The 20,197-nt window shown below is 56.0% G+C and overlaps 1 protein-coding gene across 1 annotated transcript; it reads right to left on the bottom strand.

Annotated features, from left to right (window-relative positions):
- Positions 1-15,925: 15,925 nt before the first annotated feature.
- ZNF579 (zinc finger protein 579) lies at positions 15,926-17,667 on the bottom strand. The gene has a single exon (XM_068993478.1). It carries the CDS (start codon positions 17,665-17,667, stop codon positions 15,979-15,981), a length of 1,689 nt encoding a protein of 562 aa, XP_068849579.1. The 3' UTR covers positions 15,926-15,978.
- Positions 17,668-20,197: the final 2,530 nt, after the last annotated feature.

Genomic DNA, 20,197 nt, shown 5'->3' with positions numbered 1-20,197 from the left:
CTCGCGTGTTCACCCTGGGAGCCTGCGCGGGGCTCAGGGTGGGGGGCGGGGGGCGGGCGGCGGACAGAGCCGCCTTTGCTCTTTGACTTTCCGGGGTTTGTGGAAAGTTGTGAGCACAGATCAGAGCAAGGAAAGGCCGCACCTGGCAGTCCACTGACCAGATTTCACGAATGTTCCCTTTTTTTTTTTGGCCCTACTGGCTCTCTCTCTTTTCTGTTGGGGCAATGGTGTGTTTTAAAGTAAATTGCAGCCCACGGAAATCTGGGGCAAAATGAGGCGCTGTCTGGTGTCTGATTTCAAATACTCCCGTGTTGGAAAGTCAGGACTCCAGTGAGGGCTGGGGTCGGGACACAGCTGCCCATGTGTTGCTGAGAACAAGGATGTGCTTTTATCCTTTAGTTTTGGTTGTGCTGGAAATTTTCCCTCATAAAAAGCTAAATGCGATTCACTAGGCTTCAGGCATCACGGCAAACTGTGCCTCAGGTTTCCGTCTCCCGTCAAAGGAAGGAAAATTTCCAGCTCAATGGCAAAGCTTTTTTCAATCACAAATGGTAATTCTTTACAATGGACTGACACCCAGCCTGCATTCCGCGTCCCCCAGGTTCCCCAAACACGCCTCCTGTGGCTGCAGTAGTGGGGTCGGTCGGCAGTGTCCCCACGGCCTTGGGGAAACCTTGCAACACTCTGGCTTCCCTGGTGTTTCAGTTTCCCTCATAGCATCACTGACTCAGCGGACATGAGTGTGAGCAAACTCTGGGAGACAGTGAAGCACAGGGAAGCCGGGCGTGCCGCAGTCCCGGGGCCGCAAAGAGCCGGACACAACAGAGCCGCTGGACAACAGAAGCACAGCATATTATTGATCCATAAAATGAAATTAGACGACGCAATGGAGACTCTTCATTCAGTGCTGATCTGGTGTCAGGCCCTCCCTGGATCTTTTTTTGCTTTTTGTTGAAGACTTCGGGAAGTCCTCCTTACAAGTCTTCGCTGACTAAAATGAGGGCTTCCCGTTTACAGATGGGGAAACTGAGGCAGGGACCAGCAGGTGGCGACAGGCAGCACTTGGGTCCCTGAGTTTCTGGAGACTGCAGGCTGTCTTCTGCTCCGTGCCCCCACCATGCAGGCTGGAGCTGAGCCCCTCCCCTGGGGGCCTGGGGCGGCTGTGAGTGTGTGGGGAGGGCCCTGGGGGAGCGGGCCAGCTGCTGGGCGAGAGCTAAGAGATCAAGCTGCAGAGCTGGCCACCTGGGCCCTCGGGGGGAGGGTCAGAGGGGCCGCTGCAGGCCTCCGCCCTCCCCAGTACCTGCCCCCCCTCCACCAGAGGCTCACCGATGATCCGCGGAGCTTTGCACCTCCCCATTTAGCAACACTGCCCCATGGGGTCACCCGGAGTGACCTGGAGAGGCAGGTGTGCCGGGGGTGGGGTGCTCGGCCCTGGCCCCTGGGTGCACACACCCCTGGGTAAAGCTGGGCTCTGGGCCTCCCCTCCCCATCCCGTGGCCTCCGCTCTCCAGCCCTGCCTCTGATCCCCCGGCCAAGTGTCCAGCTGCCTCCCTGCCTCTGTTTCCTCCTTAAGAAATGGGAGCAATTGCTGGTCCTGCTCAGAGTGTTACTGTTAAAGAAACATCTAACATTTGTAGCATACATTTGATTGTATCTAACACAATAATAAACACAATATACGTGATCTGATATATACACCATGTCTGGAGAAGGGAATGGCAACCCACCCCAGTATTCTTGCCTGGAGAATCCCTGTGGACAGAGGAGCCTGGCGGGCCACAGTCCATGGGGTCACAGAGAGTCAGACACGACTGAGCAACTTAACACACACGTGCAGTATGTACTATCATATACATTATATCCAGCATTTATTTATATGTTATTTATATACTTGATATCTTTTTCCAAATAAAGATCACAAAAAAACTCCAGTATTCTTGCCTGGAGAATCCCACGGACAGAGGAGCCTGGCAGGCTACAGTCCATGGGGTTGCAAAGAGTCGGACACGACTGAAGCCACTTAGCATAGCAAAGACATAAATAATTAACTTACACTTCAAAATAAAAAAGAAAGAAAGGAAAAGGGAACTCCTTGGCAGTCCAGTGGTTAGGACTCTGTGCTTTCACCACCAAGGGCCCAGGTTCGATCTCTGGTTGGGGAACTAAGATCCCACAAGCCACACAGCATGGCCAAAAACAAACAAAAAAACCTGTACTTCAAAGGTAGAGCAATTAATAGCTTACCTGCCCACCCCCCGACCCTGCAACTCCCCACCATCCTTGGGGCAAAAAGAAAAAAAAAGAGAGAGATAAAAAGAAAGAAAGGCCCTACGTTAAATCAGTGTGTTTCATCTGTAAAGAGTAAGACTCTAAACTAATTGGGAAACCTTGACTGTTGGCGGTTATCATGGTGCATCGTGCGGACTGGGCTGCCCGCCTGCCCTCCCGTGTTCGTGGCACTTGCGTTTGTCTCAGTCACTCTCATGGGGTGGGTGGCTTTATTCCTACATACACTGGATTTTTGTTGTTCAATCACTCAGTCATGCCTGACTCTGTGACCCCAGGGACTGCAGCACGCCTCCCTGTCCTTCACCATCTCCTGGAGCTTGCTCAAACTCATGTCCATCAGGTCAGTGATGCCATCCAACCATCTCATCCTCTGTTGTCCCCTTCTCCTCCCACCTTCAATCTTTCCCAGCATCAGGGCCTTTTCCAATAAGCTGGCTCTTCACATCAGGCGACCAAAATACTGGAGCTTCAGTTTCAGCATAAATACTATTAAATAAAATAATGGATGAAGACACTAGACGTAAGACCTGGAATAGAGCAATTGCTTAGTCATATGATTTCCGGCAACAGACACACCAGTGACAGTTACAACAGGCCAGATACTGTTCTGGGAGCTTTATCCCCCATCCGGGAGTTTCACAGAACCCTCACCATCGGCCTGTGATCCTAGTTCTAGTATTTTTCAAAGCCACACCTGCCCGCTCACTGTCTGTCTGACCAGGTCACGTAGCAGCACAAACCTTTGCCGTGGTTCCTTGTGCAAAAGAATATCTCAGGCACTGCTGCTGCTGCTAAGTCACGTCAGTCGTGTCTGACTCTGTGCGACCCCACCGACGGCAGCCCGCCAGGCTCCCCCGTCCCTGGGATTCTCCAGGCAAGAACACTGGAGTGGGTTGCCATTTCCTGCTCCAATGCATGAAAGTGAAAAGTGAAAGGGAAGTCGCTCAGTCGCGTCTGACCCTCAGCGACGCCATGGACTGCAGCCTTCCAGGCTCCTCCGTCCATGGGATTTTCCAGGCAAGAGTACTGGAGTGGGGTGCCATTGCCTTCTCAGGCACACACGCCCCAAATATCCCAAATAAGCGTAACTAGTGCCTCCCTGCCCACAAGCGTGCAGCTGAAGAAATACAACTTTTCAAATATAATTGGAATCCTCTGTGTACTTACCCTTCTCCAAATCCTCCCCTTCCATCCCAGAAGTAACTACCATCCCTAAGGAGATGTTTGTTATTCTTCATGGTAAAAAAGAAGATGCTTTTGCCACGTATGTATGAATCCGTGACTGCCCCAGAGTATCGCCTTGCATGTTTTTAGTGTTGTATAAATAGTAGCAGGTCCCTGACCTTCGGCAGCCTGCTTTTGTCCTCACCCGCTCAACCCTGTTTCTGCGTTTCTTCCGTGTTGTTAGAGGGACCTCAGGTTCCTTTCTTTGCAAAGATGTTGAAGAGTCTAGTGTGTGGGCATGCTGTGCTTTACAGATGCATTCTTCCGAGCACAGACATTTTCTTTTTCTCCCCTATGGTGCTCTTACAGGCAGGGGTGCAAAGGACCTTCTTATATGTGCTGTCTGGTGCAAAGTGGTACAGTTCATGGGGCACTGGCCTCAAAGTGGAATTTCTGGGTGGAAAGAAGAGCGCACAGCTAATCTTAGGTATTGCCACACAGCTCTCTCCAAGGTGGCCATATCTGACGTTGCTTTTCCAATCTTTATTTTTGAGTTCACAGGGCCCTTGGAAAGTCTGAAGAAAGCTGTGGGGACTTGTACTGATACACAAGCCACCAGCCATGTGGGGCCGTTGTGCACTTGAAACGTGGCCAGGCCAAATTGAGATGCGCTCTGAACACAAAACAGACCCTGGCTTTCAAAGACTTAGCACGAAAAAGAGCATGTAAGCTGTCTGTGGGTGACATTTCTATTAATTACATGATGACATGATAATGTTTTGGGTATACAGTCGAGCTCATCGTTGGGCGGATTCCTGTATCTGCCAGCTCGCCTATCCACTGAGATGCCACTGTGGCCCCCGGTGCCTGCACAGAGCAGCCAGCACCTCTCCTCTCTGACACGTGTTCCCGGCTGAGGGGGAACAAGCTCGCATCGCCGTAAAGGACCATCTTTTTTTTTCTTTTTTCACAGTATTGGGCTTTTTGTTGGTGATTTTACAACTTCAAACACCCGCTACTCAGGCCCAAACATAAAGCCAAGTGCTGTCTGGTGTCCTAACAGCCTGAGAGAGCTGGGACATGCCTTATGGAGGAAATGATAGATAAGCTTCCTCCAGGCGTGAGTGAGAGCACTGTTGGCTCCGAGTTCAGTGTCAGTGAGTCAACAGTGTGCATTAGACAAGGTGCCTTTAAGTGGAAACACACAGAAGACTACGCATACATCAATTAACAGCAACAACAGAGCGTCATCAAAGCCCATCAGGAGCCTGAGCCTGTGTTTCCCCTCCCACCATGCACCAGTTCAGGACCAGTTATTTAGGGTTCACTATGCCGCTACAGGGGGCTTCCCTGGTGACCCAGTGGTAAAGAATCTGCCTGCAATGCTGGAGACCTGGGTTCGATCCTTGTGTGGGGAAGAGCCCCTGGAGAAGGGAATGGAAACCCACTCCAGAATTCTTGCCTGGGGAAATCCCCATGGACAGAGGAGCCTTGCGGGGGCTACAGTCCACGGGGTCGCAAAGAATCAGAGACGACCTGAGCGACTAACGCTTTCATTTCTTCATGCCGGGCTATAAAGCATCACTACTGTGAAAAAGGAGAAAAAATACACTGTATGGGGTGAACTAAACCATTTCACAATTACGTTCCCCTTGTCTCTCTTTTGCGTCTGTAAAAACGGAAGCACAGGGCTGTCAGACGAAGGCGGTTCTACAGACCCTCCCAGATCTCTCTAGAAGTCTAGACGCGGTGGGCTCGGAATCGTGGCAGTCTCTACGCGCACTGGGCTGCAGACCAAGGTCGTGGCTGCTTTGTCTCCCACGTGGGCCATCCCCTTGCCTCCACCTCCTGCAGGCCTCCAGTCTTCCCCTGCCCCCTGTCACCCCCAAAGCCATCCTCCTAATGCTCAAAGATGACCTTTGTCCCTCAGCCTCTCAGGACCACCCGCTGGCTCCTAGTTGCCCTCAGGGAAAGAGACCACGGTCCCCAGGCTGGCCTCAGAGCCCTCTCGGGGCTGGCACCGGCCCCGTCTTATCTGCCGCCACACCCCGCTTCACCCAACACCCCAGTCACGGGGAAGGACTCACAGGCCTCGGGGGCGCGCGGCATCTCACTCCCTCTCCTCCGGAAACGTGTGCGGGGCGAGGCAGCCGCCGGATGGACCAGCAAAGGGCGTGTGTCACGGCTTCATAAATCCCGCGTGCTTAGCGATAATTATAGCCAGTATTTACTGAGCTCTGTGTATTACCAGCCCCTGTGCTAATCCTCGCAGCCGTGGGGAAGAGGTAGGTCCTATTATTAGCTCTGTTTTATAGTTGAGGAAAGGAAGACTCGCGGAGATTAAATCTCCTGCCCAGCATCCCGCTGGGGGTCAGCTGCGCAGTCAGGACTCACTCGGGGATAGGTGGGCTCCGCGCCTCACCCCCGGGGCCTCTCTGCTGGGCCGCAGGCTGGGCACATGTGTGTGTCGAGGATGCTGACTGCTCTGGTTTCCATTCAAAGGCAACACCCACATCCCTGGGGCCTAATGAGCCAAGAGGACCAGGTAGATTCCATCCCTGCCCCGAGGATTCTGGAGGGTGCCCTGGACAAGGACACAGGCAATTGTGAAACAGTGTGTTTCCTGCTCTAACGGAGGTGACTCTGAAAGGTCCTGCTGGACAGTGGGTGAGGGAGAGACAGGGCTCTGAGAGAGAGCAGCCGCGACTGGAACTCAAAAACAGATCGTGCGCGTGCGTGCTAAGTCATTTCACTTGCGTCCAACCCTTTGCGATCCCATGGACTGTAGCCCGCCAGGCTCCTGTGTCCATGGGATTCTCTGGGCAAGAATACTGGAGTGTGTTGTCATGCCCTCCGCCAGGGGGTCTTCCCGACCCAGGGATCAGAGCCACCCACATCTTTTGTGTCTCCTGGATTGGCAGGTGGGCGCTTTACCAAGTTACATTTAACTGAGGAGCACCTGCCTGCTGGGTGTAGCCAGCGGGACTGCAGGTTTCGGGGACACATCAGAGCAAAGTGTGCAACCCCCACCATCAGAGGCAAATATCAGCGAGGGAGAGGGGATGACATGGTTGCCCGGGAGATGGGTCAATGAGGAGCGATGCCTACGGGCTACTGTGTTTCTTTTATTCTTTCTCTTTCCATTTTACTATATTATTATTATTATTTTGTCTTCTTTACAGTGTCTCTTTTTGGGGTGACGGAAGTGTTCTGAAATTGATCGTGGTGATGGTCACACAAGCCTATGACGACACCAAATCCCCTGAGTTGTACACTTTAAATGGACACATTGTGGGGTCTAGGAACTGTATCTCAATAAAGCGATAAAAACAATTCCTGTCCCAGTGAAGCATGCATTCTAACCAGAGGCCCCAGAGACCGGAGGTATTAGACACCCATATCATATAAACACCCCCTTGTCCTGTATGTAACAGAATGATGTTCAGTCATTATTGTGGAAGAAACATCAGCATCCTTCTTGATTTGCGGGTTTTTTTTAAGTAAACTTATTTTTAAGAGCAGTTTTAGATTTAAAACAAAACTGAGTGGGAGACAGAGAGATACACCCTCTCGTTGTGGGGTCCCCTCTGCCTTCAAAGGCCACAATGGAGAATCTCCTCGCTTTTGAACACCCCTCATGTTTCGAGTCTCTTTTTCCAGAGGTTGCATGGGAGGTCACCTGATGAGGCCAGGCCCACTGAAGAGACCTTCCTACCGGGAGGTCACCTGATGGGCCAGGCCCACCGAAGAGCCAATTCTTATCTGAGATTTGGAACCTTAATTCCAGCTTCAATGTCCCTTCACAGCAGCACCGACATCCACATCTGATTGAATAATTAGGAAGAGGTGTGGGGCCCAGGGAGCAGGGATCTTGGGGGCCATCTAACAATTCTCGCTAGAGAACTGGGGTGCAGGGTGGGCCTCCTGGGGGGAGGGGGAGGGGTCATTCCAGGCCAAGAGGCTGGCCCATCCCCGGCCACAGGGCGAGGCAGCGTGGTCTGTGCTGGTAACCAGCGAGTTGTTGTGGAGATGAAACCAGAAAAGGCGTGTGAAGTGCCTGACGCCAGCAAACAGGCCAGATAACAAGTAGTAGCGGTGCTGATTATCCCATTATTAGAAGTCTGGAGGCCGCTCAGCTCTCTCTCCCGGCCACCCCAGCCGGGTCACGTCCCTGGCTTCCCGTCAGGACCCACCAGTGCCCCCTCCCTCCTGCAGGCGAAAGAGCTGCTTTGAGAGGAGGGGAGAGGAGGGCAGTGGGGGCTCGGGCGGCCGGGTGAGTGGCAAGTATTTGCGGAGCGCAGGTTGGTGCCAGGCACAGGGCCGGGCGTGGCGAGATAAGAGGCCCCAGGAGGCTGGGGACTTGGCCTTGGAGGCTGAATTCCAAACTGCCCTCCCGGGGTGCTGAGAGCAGAGGGCTGAAGCTGCCGTGGGGCTGGTGCCCAGGAGAGGCGAGTGAGCTCCGGGCAGGTGGCCGACCCTGTGGGCCTCAGAGCCCCTCCCTGGCTCAGCTCCTCGGCCTGTCTGGCACAAATCTCCAATCGTTGTTCAGCTGCTCAGTTGTGTCTGACTCTTTGGGACCCCATGGACTGTAGGCTGCTAGGCTCCTCTGTCTGTGGGATTCTCCAGGCAAGAAAACTGGAGTGGGATGCCATGCCCTCCTCCAGGGGATCTTCCTGACCCAGGAATCAAACCTGGGTCTCCTGTGTTGGCAGGTAGGCCCTTTATCACTGAGCCACTGAGCCACCAGGGAAGCCCAAGTCTCCAATTACCCCTCCTCAGAAGCCCTCCTCGACCACCAGGCTGAAGCCTCATCTTCCATCGTGCGCTGGCCAGAAGCCCTTGCTTCTTGTTCAGCATTGGTTCTCTCTCTGGTTTTGATTTTTTTGTTGAAGTGTAGTTGATCTCCAGTGTTGTGTTAGTTTCAGATACACAGCAAACTGCTTCACAGTTACACAGTTACACACGTGTGTGTGCATGCTCAGTCGCATCCGACTCTACAACCCCATGGGCTATATAGCCCACCAGGCTCCTTTTCTCCAGGGGAGCTTCCCCAACCAGGGATTGAACCTGTGTTTCCTGCACTGACAGGCAGATTCTTCACCACTGAGCCACTGGGGAAGCCCGGTTGCACACGCGCGCGTGCACATACACACTCTTTCAGATTCTTTTTCTGGGGAAGCCCCAGTTACATACACACACAGACACGTACACACACACTGTTTCAGACTCTTTTCCTGGGGAAGCCCCAGTTACACACATACAGAGACACACACGCTTGCACACACACACACACTCTCAGATTCTTTTCCCTTATAGGTTACTACAAGACACTGAGTTTTCTGTGCTTCTTTCCCTTGACAACACCTGGCATTTAAACACAGGTGTGCTTCTATGAGAGTCATAAGGTGGCATTGGACTGTAATATAGACTATTTATATGAGATAACGTGGTGTTTGTCTCTCAAAGTATAAAAGAAACAGCTATGGATCCATTCGGGTTCAAATAAATGACTGAATACATGAATAAACAGAAGGGACGGAAGAATTCTCCCCCAAATCGTATCTGGATACGGCCCCCTCCAGAAGGCGGAGCTTTCTTCCCCTCCCGTCCACGAGGGGCGGGGAGCTGCGCTCAGCTGATCTGTTTACAAAAAGTAGAGGCTGTGGGGTGCTCACTCCGCAGTGTGCAAACCTCCAGGTGAGGGGAGCATCCTCAGTGACGTCAGGGGGTACCCGCATCCGGGAGCCACGGGGCGCGTGGGCGTGGCCTCTCCTCCAGGAATCGCTCAGGACGGCCAGGGTCGTGCAAGACCCAGGCAGCCTCAGGAGTGGACACAGACCAGTGGAGGCTCGGGGCAGGACGGGAGGCCACACGGTGTCCTGGGGGTGAGGCTGGGGGATCCTGGGACAGAAAGACAATAGGAAAAACAAGCGAAATCTGAGGAAGGGCTCGCATTTGGTTGATAGAAAACTGCTGATATTGGCGTCTTGGTTTTGGATGGTAAGGACATGACGATATTCGGGGAACCTGGGTCAGGGGTACCCAACTTCAGTACCATCATAGCAACTTCTCTGTATATTTACAACGATTCCAGAGGGAAAAGTTATTTAAGAAAAATCTGTGCTACTCAGGTGTTTCTGTAAGCTCTCAAAGTTTATCGGATGGTAACATAACCTGCTGGAGAAGGAAATGGCAACCCACTCCAGTGTTCTTGCCTGGAGAATCCCAGGGACAGAGGAGCCTGGCGGGCTGCCGTCTATGGGGCTGCACAGAGTCGGACACGATTGAAGCAACTTAGCAGCAGCAGCAGCAACATAACCTGCATGCTTTTCAATGACTTTAAATTTTATATAGGACAAGGAAGTTAGATAAATATTTGATATGTTGGTATGATACACATGCTGAAGTGTTTAGCAGTGATGTGGACACATGTTTGCAGATTGCTTTGAAATGCATTTTTAAAGGATAGGTGGATGGAGGCTGTCTGTATTTCTCCTCGAGTTTTCTGTGAACCTAAAATGGCTTTAGATATTAAAATCTGTTTATTTTTTAAAAGATGGACGGGGAGGTCCCTGGTGATCTAGTGGTTATGATTCTGTGTCTTCACTGTCATGGCCTGGGTTCCATCCCTGGTTGGGGGACTGAGAGACGGCAACCCACGTGGCACGGCCTAAATAAATAGATGTATCACATGTTAAAAGGGGAAGGCAGGTCAGGTCCTGTCAGCCTCTTCACGAGTCCCTGCGAGGCGCTGTCTGCACTTCCCTGGGGCAGAGAGCAGGCTCCTGTGAGTTGCTGCTGGATCTGGTCCATCCCCTCGCGTATCTCTTCTCCCGTCTCTGCCTCCGCTCAGGCTGGCCTCTCTGCTCCCTGGACACACAGGTCACAGTCTCACCTCAGGACCTCTGCAGCCGCTCTGCCCTCCCCTGGGACACGTCCCCAGTTATCTTCGAGGCCCCCTCCTTCAGCTCCTGTTTGGACAGCCAGGAGTTCCCACCGCACCCCCACCTTGTCCTGCGTCTCCCCGCTCCACAGCATCATCCCCTTCGAAGATGCCTTGTCCCTTCCCTGATCACCGCGTTTTCATGCCTGTCTCCTCCCGCCAGGAAGGACGCCCCTCGTGGGAACGGCCTCGTGTCTGTTTCACTAGACAGCGCGTGAGCTAGCATAGTGCCCAGCCCAGAATGGGAGTTCAGTAAGTGTTTTGTTTCTTTGTTTTTTTAAATTTCATTTTATTTACTTTTGGCTGCCCTGGGTCTTCATTGCAGAGCACGGGCTTCTCATTGTGGTGGTTTCTCTTACTGTGGAGACAGGCTCTAGACGCATGTGCTTAGCTGCCCTGCAGCACATGGGATCGTCCCAGACCAGGGATTGCACCCATGTCCCCTGTATTGCAAGGTGGATTCTCAACCACTGGACCACCAGGGAAGCCCAGCAAGTATTATTTTGAACTGATGTCCTGAGTATATTTATATACATCCCCTACTGGAACGTGAGGTTGTTTGCTGGTCTGCTGATGTTTGACCTCTAAACACAAGATGCTCCGTAGAGTTTAGGATGAATAAATGAGTGAACAGGATAAGGATGAGTCACAGGCATTGGCATGGTGACAACCTAGACTTCGACTGGTTCTGGAGGTGGGGAGAGGAGATACAGTCTGGTGGGGCTGAGCCCTTGCCCTGTGCGATCTGGCGTTATCTCTGGGTGGACAATGTCAGAACTGAATTGAATTCTAGACGCCCCAGGTGGCTCAGTGGTGAAGAATCCACCTGCCAGTGCCTGCCAGTACAGGCATCTCGAGTTCAATCCTTGGGTCAGGAAGATCCCCTGGAGGAGGGATGGCAACCCATTCCAGTATTGTTGCCTGGAGAATTCCATGGACAGAGGAGCCCAGGGGGCCACGGTCTATGAGGTTGCAAAAGGGTGAGACATGATTTGGTGACTAAACAACAGAAGTTTGATGATGAATCACTTGATGTGTGACCAGATGCCACAGACATTTGATGGCTGGGAGTATCAGAGATGACGTATTTCATGAGCAGTGTTAGAGGAGAGTGGAGAAGACAGACGGAAGGGTTTTCTTTACATACCTACAGTAGTCACATCTGTAGGGACAAGAAGTGGAAGGGTGATTGTCGAGGGCCGAGTGGAGGGGAGTGGAGAGTTATTATTGTTTAATGGGCACAGAGTTTCAGTTGGGGATGATGAAAAAGTTCCAGAGATTGAAGATGGTGATGGTTACATGACAATGTGAATGGCCTTAATGCCACTGAACTGCACACTTAAGGGGTAAAAAGGTAAGTGGTGGTGTGGGTGGGGGGAGAGCACACGCTTTGGGACCACAGTGCTCGGGGTCGTATCGAGAACTGCCGCTCCCGACCAGGCCTTGAGCATGTCTGTTCACCTCTCTGGACTTGAGTTTCCTTCTCAGGAAAATAGAGCCCCCTTGGGAAGCCTGCATGTCTCGCTGGTGGGACTGTAGGTGGAGAATAGTCTGGCAGTTTCTTGGAAAGCTCACCTTCAACTTCCACACACCCTCGCAATTCCGCTCCTGGGAATCTGCCCGAGAGAAACAGAAACACACGTCTGCAGGAAGACTTGTACACACGTGTTCACAGCAGCACTGTTTTCTTTTAAATTATTTATTTTTAATTGGAGGACAATTGCTTTACAGTGTCATGTTGGTCTCTGCCATGCATCAGCCTGGCCCAGCCATAGGTGCACACACGCCCTTGCCCTCTGGAAGCTCCCTCCCACCTCCCACTCCTCTGGGTCGTCACAGAGCTTTGGGTTTGAGCTCCCTGTGTCACACAGCAAAGTTCCACGGGCTGCCCAGGTTTCCACATGGTGATGCATATATTTCAATGCCGCTCTCTCAGTTCTTCCCACCCTCTCCTTCCCCCACTGTGTCCACAAGCCCTTTCTCTATGTCTGTGTCTTCACTGCATAGCAACACTATTTGTAAGAGCCAAAACATCAAAAGCCCGTGAATGGATGGAATGGAATATTATTCAGCCGTGAAAGTAGTGACACGCGGATCCAATTTACAACCCGGATGGACCTTGAGGACATCAAGTGAAGGAGACCGGATACAAGAGGCCACGTGTTGTGTGACCTGTGTCTGTGCAATGTCCAGAAAAGGCAGGTCTCTAGTGACAGGAAGTACATTCGTGTCTGCCTAGGATTAAAAGTGGAAGCTGGAAGTGTGTTTAATGAGCAGGAGAGGTCTTTGGCGGCAGGGTGGGGGGTAGTGAGGGGGTAGGGGGGTGGGGGGGTGGGAGGGTGGGGGGTGGGTAGGGGGGATGGGGGGTGGGTAGGGCGGTGGTGGTGATGAAAATGTTCTAAAATTGGATTGTGGCGATACTTGCACGATCCTGTGAATTTACCAAAAGTCATTGACCAGCACACTTAAGATGAGTGAATTCTGTGGAATGTAAGTGACACCTCAACAAATATGCTTAAGAAGAAAAAGAAGAGCCTATAATGGTATCTCTCTAATGATGCCACTGTGAAGACTGTGAGCTAATTCACATGAATCTCCTTAGAGATGTAGGGCAAATACCCAAGAATCTCGTCTGTATTATTGTGGTCAAGTGTGACAAGATCGTCTGTGTAAAATGCTCACTCCAGGGAAAGACAGCAATCGACACAGAGTTAAGATTCACAAACAGCCCTAATACTGCTTTACGATAATACCAGTCACTTGGTTATTTTACAGTTTCCTGGGGCTGTCCCACGTACATGGGCCTCAGTTTTCTCACCTGCGGAACGGGAGACGTGGACTCCGTCTCTGAGGCCCTTTTCTTGTCGTAAGTCCTATATTTTGTTCTAGGAATGTTTCTCTTCGGATGTAGTGTCTTGAAGTATGAGTAAGCATGTGGGGTGGGGAAGGGTAGTGGGCACACCTGTAGTGGCGGTGCCTTGGGGCTTGGAGGCCAGGATGTGTGTGTGTGGGAGCCTTGAAAGGTGGGTTGTACGGCTGGGAGCTGATTGTGAAGGTCGTATGGGCTTGGTGCAGGGTTCAGGGTGTGGAACCAGTCCAGCCTGCACTGGAACCCTGCATCTGCTGTTGCCTACCTATGGGACTTTGGACAAGAGAGTCCTGCTCCGAGCAGTGTTAACTCCTCTGGAAAATGGCGAGGATGTTTCCTGTGGGAACTAGGATTCCCTGAGATCATATCTATATCAAGAAGAAAGCAAGAGCAGCAAAAACTGCCCCCAGGTGTCAACCACTGTCTTCAACTCTTCCCATAAAGTGATTTTTTTTTTTCGGTCATGCCATGGAGCTTGTGGGGGTCCTAGTTCCCTGACCAGGGACTGAACCCAGGACCTTGGCTGTAGGAGTCCAGAGTCCTAACCACTGGACCTCCAGGGAATTCCCCACAGTAACACGTTGATCCGAAGGGCTCAGTTCATGTTAGTGATCACGGAAGTAGGACAAATGCCTTCTTAGCATGAACCCTCAGTTTGCCTCTTATAAACGGGGCTGGGTAATCACCTTCCGCAAGGAGTTTCATCCGTGAGATTGTGCTGAAATGGTGTCTGGCCCGCCGTTGGCATGTGGCAATAGGGAGCCACTGAAGGTTCCTGGGGAGGGAGGTGGCTGGCCTGTAAGGAAAGCGCGCCTCAGCCCCCTTTCCCCCAGCACCCAAGGTTAAGTTATAGTTTCAGGTAGGATCTAATGCTCCGGAGAATGGGGCTGGTTTGGAAACTGTCATTATTTGTGCCAATACATGATTACCTCCCCAGCAGTCTGTGAGCTCCCCAAGGCAGGTGTTCCTCTGGTCTTTGATGCCAACAGGCAGCCTGGGGTGTGGCGAACGCGGCACACACGGAGACCTTCCCGCGTGCCGGGCACCATTCCAAGGGCTCGGCTCCAATGCGTCTCGTTACGTCTGGGAATTCTGCAGAGCACAGAGTGGTCATCGTCTCCCTGGCCTGCCTCTCAGCCCCCGTCTTTGCAGCTTCCCTCCTGCCCACTCTCTCTGCCAGTGTTTCATCGCACCAGGGAAGCAGACCCCCTCCCTGAGCCTCGAGCCTCCGTTTGCTGCTCTGGAAAACAAGGATGATGTCACCCATCCCTTGCCTGGCCTCCCAGGTGCAGAGATACCTAAGTAGTCAGGGCCACTGTCTGCACAGGGTGAGAGAGCCTGGGCGGGGGCAGGGGGGCAGGATGTCGGTAGGAGGAAAAAGAGGGAGCTTAAGGAGGACTGGCCTGGAGACATCCCCCCTCCACTACTAGGACCCAAACAAATGGGCTAAACACACACACACACACACACAGACCTCGAGGCTGTGTACACAATGACACTGCCCGCCCCACCCATGATTCCTTGCGGTTTCTTAACAGGGAGCAGCCACCTAACACACACACACACACACACACACACACACACACACACACCCCTGCTCCTTTGCCCCTGCTCTTCCCTCTTTCCACTGGTTCTTCATTCAGGTCAGAAGGTCAGAGGTCATCTCCCCAGAGGCCCGCCGTCCCCTGGGGTCCGTCTGCACAGCACCCACAGTTCTCTTGGAAGCCCTTATCAGTACCTGATGTGGTGCAGACTGGTTTATTATCTAGGGCAGCGAGGTTCTGGTGGAGCTTTTGGTGATGTGGAATGTTCTAGATTTGTGCTGTCCAGCTCGGTAGCCACCGGCCACAGGGAGATACTGGGCACTTGAAACAAACACTGAGGAGTGTTTAATCTTATTCCGTTTTAATTATTTTATCATGAACGTATTATTCTCCGTTTCAGTGGGAGCGCCACCTGGGGCCCGTGGTTACACCGTGTCAGCCGGTGCCGAGTGGCAGTCCCGGGTTCCCGCAGAGCGGCTTTCCTCTTACGTACCCAGGGCCTCACGCTCACTCGGGCAGTGTTCAGTGAATGAGTGCACATAGGGGTCCCCGAAGACCCCTGGGCAGAGGGCAGCTTGTCATCTCCCGCCCCGGCTCTTCTCATGAGTGTCTTGCTTGGCTTTTGGGCCCATGTCCCCTGAAGTGGGGCTCTGCCTTCTTCCACTCTGAGCCAAGATGCCGCCCTGCTTCCCAGACTCTCCCACCCCACCGGCCTTCCCCGTACAGATAGCCCTACTCTCTCCAGTTCCACAAACTCACATTTATTCACAGACGGACAAAGGGACACGGACAGACCTTTGCTCACTGGGGACTGCCCCCCACCCCAGGATCCGGCAGTTCCAAAGAAGTGATGGTGTCCAGTGTGTGAAACAGGGAGGCAGCCAGGCTTGGGGGGGGTCCCCCCTTTCAGTCTCCATCTGTCTGGCCAATGTCCTCCGCCTCCGACTCAGAGTCCTGCCTTCAGACGTGGGGCAAGCAGTTTCTAACCAGCATCAGGGGCCTGGGGGTGGGCAATGGGGACGGAGGGGCGTCCAGCCCCCGCCCCTAGTGTCGAGGGCTGGAAGAGGAGGGTGGGTTCACAGAGGAGGCTCCTTTCCTTTCACTTCCCTCCTCCATGCTGCAAACCGGGGGGGCAGCTCCCACGGTGGGGCTGAGGGGGTGGGTGCGGGTCAGGAGGCCAGGCCCCCCAGACCGTGCAGGTGAGCCTTGCTCTCAGTCTCCTCTTCCTCCATCTCGAAGGCCGAGTGGTCTTGGCTGTCGAAGCAGGAGGCGCTGAGGAAGACAGGGGGTGCCGCCGCCGGCGACTGGGGCGGGGACCCCGGGGACGGCGGCTCTTCCTTGATATGGGCGAGGGGCAGTGGGAGCCCCTCGGCCTCCTGGCCTGCGGGGGGCATCGGGGCACGCGGTGGCGAGGCCGGGGCCTGCAGCGCCTGCTGCACGGCGGCGGCCCGCTCCAGCTCGGCGCGGTGGCAGCGCTGGTGGCGCAGCAGGCTGTAGGCGCGGGAGAAGCGGCGCGAGCAGTGCGGGCAGGGGTGCGGGGCCGGGCCCCCCGCGTGCACCTGCGCGTGGCGGGCCAGGTCAGCCAGCCGCTTGAACTCCCGCTGGCAGCGCACGCACTGGAAGGGCCGCGCACCCGAGTGGGTCACCCCGTGCTGCCGCAGGTGCGCCCGGCGCCGGAAGCCCTTGCCGCACTCAGGGCACCAGAAGCGGGGCTCGCCGGCTGGGGCCCGGGCCGGGGCCGCCTCGCCTCCGTTCTGCCCGCCCGGCCCACCCTCTGCCCCTTCGCCCCCCTCTGGCCCCCTCCCTGAGGTCCGGCCGCCCGCCGCCACCGCCTTGTCGTCCTTCTTGGCCGCCGCGGGCAGCGGGGCCAGCAGGCTGAGTGCGCCGTGGACGCGGCGGTGCTGGCGGAGGTAGGAGGCCAGGCGGAACGCCAGGCCGCAGTCCGTGCACACGAAGGGGCGGTCGGTGGAGTGGACCAGCCGGTGGCGGGACAGCGACCAGGGCCTGGCGAAGGCCTTGAGGCAGATGGAGCACTGGTGGCGCTTGGGGCGCGGCGGGGGGCCCCCCTCGCCCTCCTGGTCGCCCTCGGGGCGCAGGCACGGGTGCGCTTTGAGCTCGCCCTTGGTGGCGAAGGCCTCCCGGCAGCGGAGACACAGCAGCGTCCAGTCGGCCTGCAGCAGGACCTGCTTCTCCTCCTGCCGCCCGGCTGCCAGCGCCAGCTCGTCCCTGAGCTCCGCCGCCCCGGCCTCGGCCTCAGCCCCGGCCCCCTCTGGCTCGCGGGCTCCCGCGCTCGAGGCGGCTGCTGGCGTGCCCGGCTCCCCCGCGGCCCACGGCTCGGGCCGCGCTGCTGCCGCCTCCTCTGGCGCCGCGTCTTCCGCCTCGGCTCCGGCGCCGGGCGGCTGCTCGGCGGCCTTGTCCTGCGGGCCCCAGCTGGACTCAGTTGCCTCCTTGGCCGCCCTGTCGATGGCCAGCTCGACGCCGCCTCCTGCGTGCTCCTGGGCCAGGTGGCGCCGGAGTTGCGCCGGCTCGGGGAAGGTGCGCGGGCAGGCGGCGCAGCGCAGCGGGGGCTGCGGCCCGTGGCCACGCAGGTGGCGGGAGAGGTGGGCCGGCCGGCGGAAGGCCTTAGGGCACAGGGGGCAGGCGTGGGGCCGCAGGCCCGAGTGGCTCAGCCGGTGCCGAGAGAGGTAGTAGGGGAAGCGGAAGAGGCGGCCACACGTGGGGCAGGGCAGGGGCGCCCGGGGGGCTCCAGCGCCCCCCCGGCCACGGCCCCGGCCCCGCCCACGGCCACGGCCCCGGCCCCGGCCCCGGCCCCGGTGAGGTGGGCTGCCCTGGGCTGGTGGAGGGGGCTGCGGATCCATGTCTGTAAAGAGAAAGGGAAGAGACAGAGATATTGTTGCGGGGGGCTCGGGGTGGGGTGGGGGGCGGTGCGGAAATGCAGAGACAGAGCGATGGAGAGACAGCGAGGGTCAGAAGCTTAGCGGGGCAAGAGAGGGAGAGACAGACGCAGGAAAGGGGCCGGGGTGAGAGGCAGAGACCTGGAGCAGCAGGAAAATGGGACGGCGAGAAGCAGAAAGCAGGCGAGAGATGGGGACACCCAGCAGAGACAGAGATGGAGAGAAAACAAAGAGATGCAGGCAGAGATGGGGCCAGCACAGAGGCCAGCGGGACCATGGCAGGATGGAGCGGGGGAGCGACAGGGAGACCGAGCCGGGGACAGACAGAAGAAACGGGCGGCAAAGTCGCTGAAGCGCTTTTCCTCCGGGGGGGACCCAGCCGGAGCCTGCCGGGAGGGGCCGGGACACGGTCCCCGGTGCCAGAGAGGAGGGGGTGGGAGGCAGAGTCCGGAGGCCCCGGAAACGGAGTGTGGGTGCCCGGGCGGCCAGAGGCTGGGAGAGGCCGGGACAGGAAGGTTGGGAGTCCTGGGCCGGGAGGGGGCTCAGGGGCCCGGATGCCGGGGCTGGGGGTGCGCGCTGGGGAGGCAATGCTGGGGGCCGGCATCTAGACTTGAGTACCTGGGGTGGGGGCGCGGATTCCGGGGTCCCTGGGGGTGGAGACGGCTGGGGGAGGGGGCCGGGCGCCTGAGACGAGGGAGAGTAGGGGGCAGGGGGCCCGGGCCTGGACGCCCCCGACCCGGGGAAGGCCGCTGGGGCTGGGCGGGGAGCCTCCGGCCCCCCGCAGGCGTGATCAGCAGAATCGGGGCGGCGGGTCGCGGCCTCCCCGGCAGGGTTCTGAGCCCTGGGCCCGCGGCTCGGCCCCGCGGCCCGGCGCCCGGCCCTTACCTCCGCGCGCTCCGCCTCTCCGCTCCTTTCTTCCTTCCCCGCGGCCGGCCGAGCGCGGACGGCGGTGGCGGGGAGGCAGGGCCCCCGAGCGCGGTGGGGGCGGGGGCGGGGGAGGAGGCCGCCTCGGTGTCGCCGCCTAAGCCTTCCCCCCGGAAACCCGGCTCCTAGCCCGCGCCTGGAAGGGGAAAAGGCTGGCGGGGAGGCCGGAAGCGGGTGGACGCGGGGACCCAGGAGGCGGGGACGCAGGGCGGCTCGGACGCCTGGGTCCTCTAAGAGGAGGGGGCTGGGGGCCCGTCCTCTGCCTCCAGGAGGTCAGCCCCCACCTCTCACAACACACATACACACACACACCCATTCATTCCTTCAACACATGCACATTCATCAGGTCCTGTCTGCGCCAGGCACTGTGCGGGGCGAGGCGGGTGGCCGGGAAGGATGGTGAATGCGGCCCTGAGTGACAGGCGACGGGAAAAGTCTCCGCAATCGGGACGGGAACCTGGCTGCAGCCGTCACGCGGCTGCCTGAGAAGGCGACGTTCCCTCTGTGCTCCTCAGTCTCGGCCTCCGTGATTAACCCCCCCGTGGCTATCCACTTGACGCTAAGAAACCAGTTACTTATTGTGCTACGTACTTTGACTCCATCCGAAGCCACCGGTGTTTATTGAGCACCTACTATGAGCTAGCTCTGTCCTTGGTGCTGGATCTGAAGCAGCAAAGACAGAGACCACCGGACCCAGGACACAGGGAGCTCCCGGTCTGACGGAGCAGGAGACAGTCACAGGCCCTCCTGCCCTCCTGGAGAGTGTGCTCCAAGGCAGGAAACAGGATGCCGTGGGATTACCGGAGCAGACTCGCCTCTGAGTGAGAGTGACCCCTGAGGGCTTCCTGGAGGCAACTGTGTTTCTGCTGAAACCTTCAGGATGAAAACCAAGAGTTAGAAATGGGAAGAGGAGCAAATGGAAATAGGAAAGAAATAGACTAGCGCTACTCAGAAACATGTCAGGAGAGGTGTCTGTATCACGTTAATTGTTGCAGTATTGTGCCTTACTTCAGGGGACGTGAACTAAATGCCATCGGTCAGGGATTTGAGTGATAAATCTACTCAGCGGAATGCTGTGTGTTCATAAAAGAAAGAACAGAGAAGTTCGCTGTGTAAAAGTATGGAGAGGTTCCAAGTGATAACAGAGAAACGTGGAAGATGGAGCACAGCCTGCCCCATTTGCACTTATCAGCAGGCTGTGTCTGGGTGAACTGGGAGAACTGGGAGGAGAGCGAAGAGCTCGCAACATTGTCTAACTCCCAGGACTGAAAGTGACTACACTCTCTCCTTGTGTACTTTTGGAACTTGCAACCATAGTGAATGTGTTCCATACTTCACAAAGTAAAGAGAAAAACAAATGGGGATAATAAAAAATAAACACAAACCCATTTGTTCCTCCTCGTGTTCAGTTCAGGTCACTTCAGTTGCTCAGTTGTGTCCGACTCTTTGCAACCCCATGAATTGCAGCACGTCAGGCCTCCCTGCCCATCACCAACTCCTGGAGTTCACCCAAACTCATGTCCATCCAGTCGGTGATGCCATCCAGCCGTCTCATCCTCTGTCGTCCCCT

Source organism: Capricornis sumatraensis, chromosome 20 (genome assembly GCF_032405125.1).
Source record: "Capricornis sumatraensis isolate serow.1 chromosome 20, serow.2, whole genome shotgun sequence".
Lineage (NCBI taxonomy): Eukaryota > Metazoa > Chordata > Mammalia > Artiodactyla > Bovidae > Capricornis > Capricornis sumatraensis.
This window is presented reverse-complemented; position numbering and strand designations above follow the sequence as displayed.

Coding starts and splice junctions, on each gene's coding strand:
- ZNF579 (XM_068993478.1), bottom strand. CDS start 17,667: ATGGATCCGCAGCCCCCTCCACCAGCCCAGGGCAGCCCACCTCACCGG.